Source organism: Leptidea sinapis, chromosome 26 (genome assembly GCF_905404315.1).
Source record: "Leptidea sinapis chromosome 26, ilLepSina1.1, whole genome shotgun sequence".
NCBI classification, from domain to species: Eukaryota; Metazoa; Arthropoda; class Insecta; order Lepidoptera; family Pieridae; genus Leptidea; species Leptidea sinapis.
In genome coordinates, this window is record NC_066290.1 from 9801412 (window position 1) to 9816223 (window position 14812).

The 14812-nt window shown below is 36.4% G+C and overlaps 1 protein-coding gene across 2 annotated transcripts in view; it reads left to right on the forward strand.

Moving 5' to 3' along the window:
• LOC126972481 (low affinity immunoglobulin epsilon Fc receptor-like) overlaps positions 1-14812 on the forward strand; it is a 113697-nt gene that overhangs the window by 55534 nt on the left and 43351 nt on the right. Inside the window, exon 3 of one of the 2 annotated variants that reach the window (XM_050819279.1) lies at positions 14015-14074. The exons of the other annotated variant lie outside the window; for it this stretch is intronic. Coding sequence (XP_050675236.1) covers positions 14015-14074 — 60 coding nt within the window. The remainder of the gene's footprint in view (positions 1-14014; positions 14075-14812) is intronic. 2 annotated transcript variants of the gene reach the window in all.

The following is a 14812-nucleotide window of genomic DNA, read 5'->3' on the forward strand; positions in this document are numbered from 1 at the left end:
GTATGGGAAAAATTAAAAATTTTGGGTGTGGTACAGATACTCACATCATACAAGGTAGAAAAGTATGAATAGATAAACATGATATTAATTTTCAATTACGATACAAATAAGAGAAGCTTAGTTGTAAATACATTCATGTAATATACTCGTATACACAGACAGTAGGCACAGAAAACTTTCATCTTTAATGATTATAAAAGAATGGAACGATTATAAAAATCAAAACTTTTGCAAAACTGCTGAAAATGTGCGTTGTGTTGTGGTATTTAACCTATGCTGCATAACACTGAGTCAGCTTCTTCTGATGATCAACGACTGCCAAAAAGTACCTAGCTTTAAATTAAATACATATTTTTCTTTTGTATTTTTGTTATTTTTATTTGGTGTTTCTATTACTCTGTATTTTCTGTGTGGTTTGTTAGGATGCCGTACGAAAAGGATAAAAACGGAACGTATTACTAAAACTCCGCTGTTTTTCCAACTGTCAGTGAGTCTGTCATCAGCCTGTATCCCATGAACCGTGGTATTTAAACAGATGAAATCTTCACATAAAGAATGTATTTTTGTGATCGTTATAACAACAAATAAAATATACAACAAAATTGATTTTTTTCTCGATATTGATAAAGACAATAGGTAAAAACGCTTAAAATATTCATAGAATAGTTAAATCGATATTCAATTTAAAAATAAATAATTAAATTAAAATAAAATAAATATTTAAAGGGGGCTCCTATACAACAAACATGTTTTTTTTTTGCCGTTTTTGTAGATAATGGTGTGGACCCTTCGTGCTCGAGTCTGACTCCAACTTGGCTAGTAACTTTATTAGTAACATTTTTGTTAAATTTATCATTATTTCATTCATAAATGGCCTTTCCGGGTTGACCGAGAAGGTTGTTGTGCAGTTTCAATGTACCGCAGACTTTAGTATTTGATGTTACTTGATTATTACTTCTCGTGCCTAAAAAAAAAACCTTTACAGTCGGACTAATAAGTAATTTTCTAAGTTGTCTATTTAAAAACTATTCGGTACTGGACATTTACATAAAGGTACGGATGCACGTTTATATGACCTTAAGCGTAGTTGCGGCATCGTTGATCGTAAATCCTACAAATATTGACTGACAGAAAATATTTATATACCATGTCATTCATCGCGTAATCTTTACCTCACGAAAAATGTCGTAACTTCATTTTTGATCAACAGATTGTAATGTAGACTTAAGTTTTATAGGCATTGCGAGAATACTAGGTCAAACTCATAGCTATGATGGTTTGAAAATAAATAAACAGTCTAATTTATGGAAATATTGGTCTCAGTCAGATTGTACCTAAATAGTTCTGGTGTACGACAAACTAGACGAGAGCTAGAGACGACGAGAGAGAGATTCCTCTGCAATACTAGAGGAATCACAGGAATGTTGATGTCCTTCTAGGAAGGCGTATCCGCGAACGAAGAAATCACTTTCGTTTCGTCCTGGAAAGACTGCGAAATAACTCAAGTTTGCGCGTTTACCACTAAAAAAACCCCATTTGTCGTATCACCGCTCTTCGAGAATACTTTTCTTAAAGCCGCGCCTAGTATCGGAATACTGGGTCTCGAAATCTCGAGTGATTGCCAATTCCGTGGCCAACTAGAGGGCAAAGCCAAATTGGCTTCGAAGAAGCTGGGCGTCATCAATAGAGCACGGCAATACTTCAAGCCGGCCCACATTCTAGCGCTCTACAAAGCGCAGGTCCGGCCACACATGGAGTATTGCTGTCATCTCTGGTCTCCCCAGTATCTGCTCGATCCATTTGACCGCGTGTAACGTAGAGCAGCTCGAATTGTCGGGGACTCAGTACTCTGTGAACGGCTGGATCTCTTGGCGTTGCGTAGACACGTCGCTTCATTGTGTGTCTTCTACCGCATTTATCACGGGGAGTGTTCCGAAGAGCTGTTTAACCGGATTCCTGCCGCCGAATTCCACCTTCGCACGACACGCCACAAGTTAGGATTTCATCCCCACCATCTGGATGTGTTGCGGTCCTCCACAGTGCGGTTTTCAAGGAACTTTCTCCCTCGTACTACAAAGCTATGGAATGAGCTTCCTTGTGCGGTGTTTCCGGGACAATACGACATGGGTACCTTCAAAAAAAGTGCGTACACCTTACTTAAAGGCCGGCAACGCTCTTGTGATTCCTCTGGTGTTGCAAGAGAATGTGGGCGGCGGTAATCACTTAACACCAGGTGACCCGTACGCTCGTTTGTCCTCCTATTCCATAAAAAAAAAAAAACTAATTTCACAGTTTCTTTGTAATGAACAGAGAGTTTTATACGTGCACTATGGAGGATCACCACCCATCGGACGATGAGGATGATATCCAATTTTATGAACGTGCGAAGGTTGAAGCGGTGGGAGGACACTCTTCGGAACAGCCCCCGTGATAAATGCGGTAGAAGACACGCATTAAAGCGATGTCTCTATGCAATGTGTGTATGCAATCTACCAGTTCATAGAGTACTGGATCGTAAGTCAAATGGCTCGAGCTAATACCGAGGTCATGGGATGCAACAGACCAGAGATTCATCTCTTAAGCAATATCTATATGGCTGAACTTGTAGAGTGCTAGAATAAGGGCCGGCTTAAAGTAGATATTGCCGTGCTCTATTTATTACCCTCAGTTTCTTGGAAGCCAGTTTGGCTTTGCCTTCAGATGACCGCAGAATCGGCAATCGCTCGAGAACTCGAGACCCAGTACCTATACCAATACAAGGCGAGGCATTAAGGGGAGTGTTGCGCCTTCTAGAGCACTAGAATCTGGGTCGGCTTGAAGTATTGCCTTTTATATTTTAACCTTCCATAATTAACTGTATGACGTTTTAGACGTGGCGTCGCTTCAATCAAGTTGCATGTTTGTGAGCGTTTGGGAGATCACCACTGATCACCAAGATTTCATTTTATACTGGTTTTTTAAATTCAAATACTTTATTTCATGTCTACACACTCACTGCATATAACTTAGCTTACTTTTATTTGTAACTATTATTTACTGCAGTGTTTTTCAATCAAGCCTTACTTGGGAGGTCGCAGGCAAAAAGAAAAAGGCAAAGTAGACTACAATAAATACATATCGTCTTATGAGCAGGCAAACGGGCAAGACGTCACGTGGTGGAAAGTTGTGAGGCAACTGCCTGTGGAAATCAGCAAAAACGGCCGTTGACATTATTATATCGTTGACAGTGCTCTTGTAAGTCCTCTGGTCATTTGGTGGTCTTGGTATTCATTTTTACACCAAAACACCAGACAGTTATACTAAGACTCACTGAGCACATATTCAATAAATATATTAATTAGTATAGTTGATTATATTGATGATCATGATGCACTGTTCTTGCCTAGTTCTGTGCAGGCCACCTACAATTGTGTAATATTATATTAAGTAGACTAAGTTGTTACATGATTTAAAAGATGGGCTGGGAGTTCCCTTATTTTTTCCCCCATATCAAAGCTTCTTTACGAATTGATGTAACTTCATGACGTCTACCGCATGCTATGTTATTGTCTCTCCCTATGGTAAATAACTATATCTATATTTATATTTCTGGTGTTACAAGGTATCGCAGTGATCACTTACCAGCAGATGACCCGTATACTCGTTTGTTATCTCTTTCATAAATATAATATACATATAGACATATTTTTATTTCACATCACACAAATTAATTTACAAAGTTTTATTAGACATAATCTAAAATTAAAAACAATATCGCTTAAAATAAAGTAATATTTGTGAAAATATATAATCAAGAATGATACGAAAATGGACCTCGCTCAGCGTATGCTGTAGCAAATGCTACAGCGCTAGTTTTCAGCGTAGCCCATTACGAGACAACTCGCGCTGTGGTTTAGAAACGTATGATTTTTTTTTAGATACCTACAAGATAACACATACTGAAAACCTACCCAAAGAACTTATACATAGAAAATTCAACATTGAAGAATAAAGAAAGAAAAATTTACAAAAAAATTTTAACAAAATAACAACTGACTTCAAAAACGCTATTCCAAAACGCTAGATTATAATATGCACTAAAAAGTATGAAAATAATTGTGTATTTTTGTTATTTACTAGCTGACCCGACAGACGTTGTTCTGTAAATAATAAATAAAATAATGTTTTTATATGAATTTGTCAATAATATATCATAACATCAAAAATTACTTCGTAAAATATGCACCCTGCTGTCGTTATGAAACTGTTTCACAGCAGAACTGTCAAACTGTGCGTCAATAAATTCTCTCATAGAAATTATGTATGGACACATCAAAGGAAAAACAAATTTGTTGTTTTTATTTAATTTAGCAGCATTTTCCTATTTATTCACCTTCCCTGGACTTCCACAAATAATTCAAGACCTAAATTGGCCAAATCGGTCCAGCCGTTCTCGAGTTTTAGCGAGACTAACGAACGGCAATTCATTTTTATATATATCAAAGGAAATGTTCAATTTATATATAAGAATACAGTCATAAACGAAAATTTAACGATAATTACGCTGTTCGTATGAGCGAGGCACTTGGCGCCTGCTGTTTTATATACGAACTAAAATACCAAAAGTCTCGAGCATTGATAACTTTAAGTAAAACCTTAGAGTAACATTGTTACGATTGTTCAATAGCATGATTTTTTGATCAAGAGCCCTTGAAAACTCGAAATCATAAGTAATGATATATATAACTACATACTTAATTCAAATTAAGACATTTTGTTGATCACAGTTGCATTTAAAGCATATTGGGTCGCAGCCCAGTTTAACTAGTATTTTTATTTTTATTTTATTTCATTAGGGAAGCTTACAGCCACAAACACAATACAGTTAAAATATGTGAATAAACATAAGGCCAATTAGTAGCAACAATATATGAAAAATAAATATTTCTAACGAAATTCTTAAGAGTTTTACAATTAAGTTTATAAATAAAGTTTAATGTAGCACCAACATATAATATTTAAGTGCACATTCAATACTTTTTATGTTACTAGTAAATAAATAATATTTGAATATTGTAACTATTATACAAAATATTGCATAAATTGGAGGTTCTAAATAAAAAGCTATTTGATCGATACTGCGTTTGGTGGTAAGGGATATGAAGCAGAGGCGGCATAGACGTGCGAAGTGGGATTCTAAGGTGAATTAATTATAACAATATTGAGGGATGTCGACAAATTCTTGAGTAATTTTCAGTAAAAAGCTGATGTCAGCGAGATTTGGGCGTAGGTACAAAGGAATTAGATGGAATTTGTTACATCGATACGGATAGTCAAGTTCAGGCAAGTGAAATTTGTGCATCAAAAAACGGGTAAACTTTTTCTGTATGCGTTCGATTGCGTTTAAATACATTAAAACGAGGATTCCATATTTCTGCGGCATATTCAAGATGGCTTCTGACATAAGCACACTAAAGAATTTTTACTGTCTTCATTTTCTTAAATTATTGAGAGGCACTAAATATGAAACCTAAAGCTTTGTAGGCCTTACTTACTATCGATGTTACATGCTCCTCGAAAAACAATTTGCTGTCTTGGTTTTTTTTTATGGAATAGGAGGACAAACGAGCGTACGGGTCACCTGGTGTTAAGTGATCACCGCCGCCCACACTCTCTTGCAACACCATAGGAATCACAGAAGCGTTGCTGGCCTTTAAGGAAGGTGTACGCGCTTTTCTTGAAGGTACCCATGTCGTATCGCCCCGGAAACACCGCACAAGGAAGCTCATTCCACAGCTTCCTAGTGCGAGGAAGAAAGCTCCTTGAAAACCGCACTGTGGAGGACCGCCACACATCCAGATGGTGGGGATGATAACTTAACTTGTGGCGTGTCGTGCGAAGGTGAAATTCGGCGGCAGTCTTCTGTCGGAACTGTACTTCAGGCATGGAGCTCTGACACCGCGGGATGGTCGGCGGTGTTTTTCCGTTGTCGTCAAGAGTCGAGTTGGAGGCAAAAAGAGTGCACAGGAGATCGGCTTTCTCTTTTGCCGTATGGGCCAGGGTGTCATTCCTCATGTGCAACGGCGGCACGGACGGCTGGTTGAAGTTACCAAAAGCAGCTTTCGACAACGACCAGAACTTGCGTGTCCCGGTCGGGTAGCTGGAAAGCTGCTCGCCAATTTTGACGACGTGCTTCGATTTCGCACGGGCGATTTGCCGCTTAAAAAATCTGGAGGCACGGTTATATTTCCTCTTCAGAACTTTGCAGTTCGGATCCTTTGAGCCCAGCGCCGCAACCCAATACGCCTGTTTTTTGCAGTCAGATGCTGCTTTAACTGACGCATCGAACCAGGGCTGTGATCTGCCACCGATCGGTACTATAGAGCTTGGTATAAAAATATCCATGCCCTGCAGTATCACATCGGCTACTGCAACGGCGCAGGCACTAGGATCATCCGAAGGGAAACAAACCCTTCCCCAAGGGTAGGATGCAAAAAAGGAACGCATCCTATCCCAATCTGCTGACTTGTAGTGCCAAACGCGGCGGGTCGCTGGTGGTCTGCGACGTTGGCGTCGGATGGGCACTATACTCCTGACCAGGCAATGGTCGGACGTTCCGAGAGGGGCGTCGACAGAGACCTGGTAACCATCGGGATGTGTAGTTAGCAGAAGATACAATAAGGACGGCATGTGGCTATCCACATCCGGGAGCCGCGTTGGCGACTCGACCAATTGGGACAGACCATACGCATTGGCGTTGACCATACATATTGCATTGGCAAACTTATGCACAGATCGCCCTGCGTAGTCTGTAGTACGTGATCCAAGCCATTCGGCATTGTGCCCGTTGAAATCACCCAAGACTACTAGACGATTTCAGCGGAGGGGATCTGAGCAAGAACGTCATCAAATGCCGCTTGAACGCAGCCCATGAGGTGATCCGTTTCTGCGTTACCACTATGAGACCTGTAGACACACGCATAGATCCGGACGCGGTCCTCTAAATCTACGCGGAGCCAGAGAGTAGACAGGTCCCTACCCTCAAAATTGCCGAGACGGGGACAGCAGATATCCTCCCTAACGTACACACATACCCCGGCATGTGGCATGAAATTATGCTCAATTTTGTACGCGGGGTACGTTTAATATGACGTATCGCTAGGTCGAGATATCTGCGTCTCCGTAAGGAAACACAAGGCCGGCTGCGCCGTCTCAAGGTGGTGGTGGACGGCGTTTAAGTTGAAGTGAATTCCCCGGATGTTACAAAAGTCCACGTTAAGCGTGGAGCGGGGTGCCGTGGTGTTGCTGCCCCGTTTGTCCTGTGACATACGCGGTACCGTGCCCTCCCCATAGTACGAGGGGCAGCCCGAGCGCGAATGCTCGGGGAGGGATTCTCCGGCTCTACAAGATCCGGTACCCTCCTGGGGTAGTTTCTCTTTCAATACCGCTCTCATATTTTGTTGGGGGGGGGGAATGGCCTCCGGTCCTCGACACTAACCTATGCGAAACATAGCGGCACTAGGCCGCTACTTCACGCCGGTATTCTGTGCGAGTATGGTAAGTAACCCGGACGAGTCTGGCCCGATTGTGCTGACGTCATAAGACGGCAGCGTGACTCTCCCACTTTCAATAAGCCCGTAGTCACCTCTTACGACACCCTTGGACCTGGGGCTACCCTATTCTTTTTACGCCACGGGGCAGCACAGGGCAAATGTCTGGTCTTCATGGATAACACCATGGTCCTTGGTACTAAAGACACGATTTAGTTTAATATCGTTGTTAATGTTATTAAAAATTAAGTGTGTCACATTTACGAGCATAAGTTATACAAAAACATTTCGTAGTGTTTAAAATGAAATTATTTTTGTCACACTACTCACTCAATCTTTGTAAGTCAACTTGGAGTTGCAAAACGTCTTCAAACAAATATGCAGAACCCTGTCTAAGAGTTCGGAATTGCACAAAAAGTTCGGTGCGTGGTAAGAGTAAATTGTAAAACAAGTTCTGCAGCTGCCATTTACATCTGTTTCCATCTCGTTGACAGGTCAATACTCTTCAAGTTGCTAAAGACTAGCTAGACTTAAGAGGGGCCAACCCGTCATATTTTTCATACAAACGCTCGTATGTGGTTATGTCATTTTGACGCATCTTTCTTAGAATTCTGATAGGTATCTTGCACATATACATTGCTACTAAGTTTCTATCAAAGCAGAAAATGCAAATTTCAAGAAAAAAATTCAGTGTAACCCTCCAAATACCTGCGTTTTTTACAAATTTTAAACACTGTATGATATAATACTCACCATCTATCTATATGTCTGGCGTTCCTCTTCAGTGCGGTTTTTATGGAACTTTCTTCCACGTACAACCAAACTATGGAATGAGTTTTCTTGTGCGGCGTTTCCACCACGATACGACGTGAGTACTTTAAAAAAAAGCACTTACAGCTTTTTAAAAGGCCGGAAACGCTTTTATGATTACTTTGGTATTGCAGGAGAATTTTAGAAGGTAGAAAATAATGGCCCTTATCGACTTGAGACAATCCTTAGTGAATGATCAGTCTATTTTTCTTGATTTTATCCTCACCTGTTTGGCTCTTTGGTGGTCCAACATTGAATGTCGATCGCTTCTCTCCTATTTTATTCTGGATGTACTTTTGCAAGATCTTTTTATTTCAACCGCAGCTGCATGGCTCTTTGATGATTCAACATTGGATGCGGCCGCTTGCCTTATTTTCTATTCTTCCGGATTTTTAGCAGGTTTTTTAATGTCAGCCTTACCTGTATTTCTCTTTGGCACCAGTCTACTGGTGAAAATATTTTAAAAATCGGTCATGAACGAATGTACCACCACATGTCTGTGATCAATAAATAAAAATGTTATTTCATTTATTTGTGTAATAATTTACTTTTGCAATCAGTAGAAATGTTATTACTACATTTTAAATTTGAGAAAACCTCCACTTGACACTTTCTCAGTGGTAACCCGTGGATTTATTTAGAATTAGGGCAACAATGTGATATCCTCATAATAAAAAAACTAATTACGCGATAAGTAACTCATAAATAAGATTATGGAAACAGCGAATTTAAAAACATCAATGAATTACTTAAGAACTAAACATACGACTTATAGAATTAATAAATTCGTGAAAAAAACACATTTGATAGACACCAATTATGAAACGTCCTTGACATAATGCTGCTGCTGTATTAAATCAATATTATAGTCTGATTTAACACAATTTAAAAGTCAAAATATATTTATGGTGATCTATGATCAGGTTCCGTATCAAATATTTAAACGGCAATACAATTTTGATGTTGATAGCCGATAGTTAATTTATGTATCATTAAAGGTGAGACGAGACATAATTACCATTTATCTAGCGGGCAAATTAATAATGTATTTGGAGTTTTTAGTAGTTCTTATTGATAAATTAATTTGTAATATTAGTTGGAGTTATAAACCACATCTCCTTCCTTGTACTTAGACTACATCTTAATGTAGTTAAAGTACAAGTAAGGTACAAGTTGTGAAGGAGGTGTTGGGAAAACTAGGCGTATATATGCTCGGAGATTTTTTTATATTATAGGGGCAAAATTGGTAAGTGGTGGAAGCTCTTCATCTGGTGGAAATCGAAAACAAGCCGCTCGCGGATACAGGCTATATTCTGATATCTCTTGATACGCAAAATTCTACATAATAAGAAGGACAACTTATAACTGTTCATGTGTAGGTGGGGTAAAATACTAACTCAATTAGTTAGTATGAAGTTAGGCTGGTCTAAGGCGCCAGGCTTAATCTCTGGTACCGAGAGAAATACTCTTTCTCTCGGAGCCCACACCCCTGATCAAGGTTTTTTTACCACATTATATTTAAATTTTTATAATCAAGTATTCATTCGTTTTCTTATTGAAATAATATTTTTTGGAAATATTTTTGATTAACATTTTATTGATTGTTTTTTTTATGTTTTTCTTTGAAATATTTGTTTCTAAGCTTTGTCCGTTGAAGTTTCACTATGTGTCCCAGCACACATTCGATTATTTTATAAAGATTCATAATTATTTGCAAACATTGCATCACAAAGCTATTTGTCTTCTATGGAAACTCTTCAGTAATAAAGTTTATAAGGAAAAAATATTACCGCTGATGTCTTGCTAAATCTAGGTCACTGTATTATTAAGACATACTTCTCATATCAACAACCTAACAATAAACTTATAAGGCTCGAATACATTTTTCGCAGGAGACTTTTGACTTTTAGTGCGCATTAAACTGTTTTTTATTTGTGTCCATCTTTACATGTTAATTTGCGTTTAATTCTTAATTATGACTATATCGAGCCATATTTGATACAAAATATAAATCCTACATAATTATCATCAAATATAATATATTTTAGAGCAATATTTGTTTACAAATAATATTATATTTGTATCTGTTTTGTATATCTCAAAATCAGCTTTTACAATTTATATGAAATTTACTTATATAATTTATACGTAGATACTAGATAGATGCCAGGTTTATTACTTTAGTGTGCGTGACAAGCTACGTCTTACACTCGTGATTTGTATGTCACTTTGTGTTAGTGTGCGTGTATTATTCAAAATAGAGGTTAACTGTCAACTTAAATTTTTTTTAGATAATTTTACAGCTGGCACAGTTTATCTAGGCGTACATATGATCTAAGGAAATTTAATATACAGGGATTGTTGGTGGAAAAAAAAATACTTACAATAATAAGACAAATGCTATCTTGTTTTCCAGATTTTTTTGTCAGCCATTTGATTAATTCCCTGCCTTCATCTCTCCTTTTTATGGTACTACTGACTTCCCTTTATTTTCAACATCTTCTTTGCATGACCTAATCTGATAAGTCCTAAGATCCTAAGTCCAAGAACACACTTTCATACTTATTTACTTGAAAAACATTTAAATATTTAAATTCAACATGCACATGACCTCTATTTAAGATTTATGTGACAAAAATTAATAATATCATGATTAATTATACTTACGGGAAATATGATTAAATATTAATTGACATATGTGTAAGCATTACTGTGTTTCGGTCTGAAGGGCGCCGTAGCTAGTGAAATTAGTGGGCAAATGAGACAACATCTTATGTCTCAAGGAAACGAGCGCATTTGTAGTGCCTCTCAGAATTTTTGGGTTTTTCAAGAATCCTGAGCGGCACTGCATTGAAATGGGTAGGGCGTATCAATTACCATCAGCTGAACGTCCTGCTCGTCTCGTCCCTTATTTTCATTAAAAAAATATAAACCCATTACAAAAACTTGTTAGTATATTGTCTTCACTTCTTCTTTAATAATATTTTTCTGAATCATTTCAAAACTCTATAATTATTCTCGAACCGTACGTTTGACGTTTGACTTTGTTTCGTTGAAGCAGTATTGCCTATCCTGCGGTCTTGCTTGCACAGTTTGAGTTAGTGTTCATTTGAATGTATAACGGTTATTTGAAGGGGATTTCTTTCAATTGGAGTTTCACATCTTGCAAGGTGCTATGCTGCGGTGCTAATTTTTGATGTTCAATAAGTGATTTGAAATGTTATTTTGAATAAAAATTTGAATTTGAAAAAACGGATGATTATGTCTTTTGACTTAGGTTGAATTACCGTTCATAACTTACAAATTTTCAACAGAATGCCGCCTCTATTAAACTGCTCAGTATAATTTAAGTTTATTGGAAAGATTATGTGGAAATCGAAGGCTTTGTTCTTTTGCGGTGCCACCTACATTTATTACACACCAGTAACATGTGACTTAACGCTGATTTACTAATTCTGTATCACTCGGAAAAATATCTTGTGGAATGAGTGAGAGTGAATAGATGACCGATGTTATTTTTTTTTAAATAAACTAAGCAAATGGCTTACGTCATGGACATCCGCAACACCAGGGTCAAGAGATGCGTGGCCAGCCTTTAAGGTCCGTTATTGCGTGTAGCAAACATGACTGAAATAGTGCTTCAACTATTTAGGGCATTTGATATGTTTGGATATTATTAGGTAGATATGACCAGGATCGTCATAATAATTAAAAAAGATTAATTAAGTAAAAAATATTATAAAGATAATATGATTACATAAAAAAAATTATATATTATGGTCCTTCTTAACATTCAATTATGGAACAAATAGTAATATATCTCCAAGGAATTATTACTAGCAGGACATGCGAAGATGTCGTTTTGAATTTGTTACACTTGTGTAGCCTATAAACTGACTACAAAAGAATCAGTCCTTTTGTTATTAACATATTATAATGTTATTAAAACATTAAAATAAAAGCAGGAACACGTAACAAGTTTCATATATTTTCAGAGATCAGGCTCACGTAATAAATATAGGTCTTAACGGTATAGTTTGGTAAACTCGTTTAAATCTATTCTTTATTTGGCTCAACTTAACTCTATCATATCAAAAGCTTATTTAGTCGTTATAATAAATCATGTTAAGTATTACTTATCTAAGCAGCTCATTTCAGTTTTCAATAAAAATTATCTTCACAGTATAATCCCAGTTAATAGTGACCCATTTTTGTAGAAACTTTAAGACTCAGCGGCCGTGTACCGAACGTTTATGAAATTCTCAACAGAATTTTTAATTCCTTTAAATTTTCGCTGTAACCAAGCGGTCTAATTTAGAGTTTTCATCGCAGCCTTTGTTGCAGTTTTAAGAAGATCCGAATTAATTTTCATGCAATATTTTTATCAAATTATACATTACACATATAAGTAGCTACAGTTAAATATTTTTAAATGAACAAAATGGTTGTTTGTTATCTCTTTACTATTTTTCTTTTGTTTGTATGCTGTGTATATGTGTGTATTTTTTGAGTGAACAAAAATCATTTAACTCGCGTCATCGTCACTGTCTTTCCATGATCTATATAGTATCTATGGTGTGTAAATAAATAATATAGTATGTATGGTGTGTATAAATTTCAAACAGACAGTTAAGTTTTGCTACTGTTATATTACCTGTGTTGTGGCCAATATAGTTATCTCGATGATATATTATCATAGATTTTTTGTTTACTTTGCAATTGAGATTGAAGGTGGCGCTGTTACGAATGTTTTATAATTTTTGATTACTTGCTTTTTCCTTTTTTTTATATTCAAGTCAATTGAGGTCAGAAAGTTTCTAGGCTATTGTTGCATGTTTAGGTATTTCACTATAATCTATCATAAACATTAATATGATGATACTTAAAATATGATGATATATATATATATATATATATATATATGTATATATATATATATATATCTTTATGTATATATACACATATTAAATTTTAGGATATATAATTAATTTATTGATTTTTTAGAAAGTTATATTTTTAATAAAATTAATATTATTAATATTTATGTAGTTTAAAGTATTGTTGATGGCGCACGTTTGGCACACGGTATAAATGAAATGACTTTAAGATTGGTACCAGAACATGGTAAATCTAATTAATTTTTTTTTTTAAGTTTTTATGATTTTAGTGTTACTTAAGCGATATTATGATTTTTCAATGTAAATGCAGTTTTTGAGTTTCCATAGAATAATAATGAATGAAACCTGATTCCTATGTAGACCGTCACCATCAATCATCATCATCATCAGCTGGAAGACGTCCACTGCTGGATAAAGGCCTCCCCCAAAGATCTCCACGACGATAGGTCCTACTGTGCCCTCATCCAACGTATTCCGGCGATCTTGACCAGATTGTCGGTCCATCTTGTGGGGGGCCTACCAACACTGCGTCTTCCGGTACGTGGTCGCCATACGAGGACTGTTCTGCCCCAACTATGCCATACATATTCTGTCCGTCGAACTATGTGCCCTGCCCACTGCTACTTCAGACCGGACTTCTATATAAATACATAATTTCAATATAAAGTATAAGATAGAATTAATTTTAATATATTATGTGGAATAAGGCTAATCTGTTTTATTGTTTATTGTTTGGACACTATAAATTATATTCAAGGTTTATTTTTATTGTTTCAGGTAGGAGTAAAAAGTATTCCAGCCATTCAATAGACGCCGATTCGGATCATAATAATTATCGTAAGCGAATATTTGTTATATATTAAACAAAAATAATGAATTAATTACAACAAAATATAAACAAATTAACATTTTAACTGTTCCCTCTCAATATATTGTTGATAATGTTATGTATGTATGTACAAAGGCACTTATGTGAATTATGTAAAAACTGTCATAATCAGAATATTAACACCAGGAACAAACATAAACCTACTACTCGGATAAGTCGAGTTAGTAAGTATTTTGTGGGACGTTCTATATAATGCTTTACAACGCAACATGATCCCAGAATATGTTCAAAATAAATGCATTATGGAATTCAAAATTATTGTTAATAGTATTTTATGCAACAGTTGTATAATGAATGTCAAAAAACACGAGTGGCGCGAGAAATGCAATAGATAACGACACGAACGTTTTCGATATGTATTCTACAACTTGGTAATTTCAAATAAAACAAAAATTAAACATAGAAATATATTGTTTACTTACTTATCTCTGGTGAGTGGTTTCATTTTTCTTTCAAGAAATAAACCCATACTGCCAACGCGGGAAATTTGATAGCATCTTAGCAAATTATATCATCAAGTTTAATTCTTAAGATGACATTAAAATGTTAAGTCTAATGATTTAAACATGAAAATATAATGTATATAACATAGTACTCTTATGTACCTACTACGTATTAACCAAAATTTCTATGAACCTAACCTAGATTTTGTTGTGTTTTGCATTAAAACAACGGTGCCTTTATGG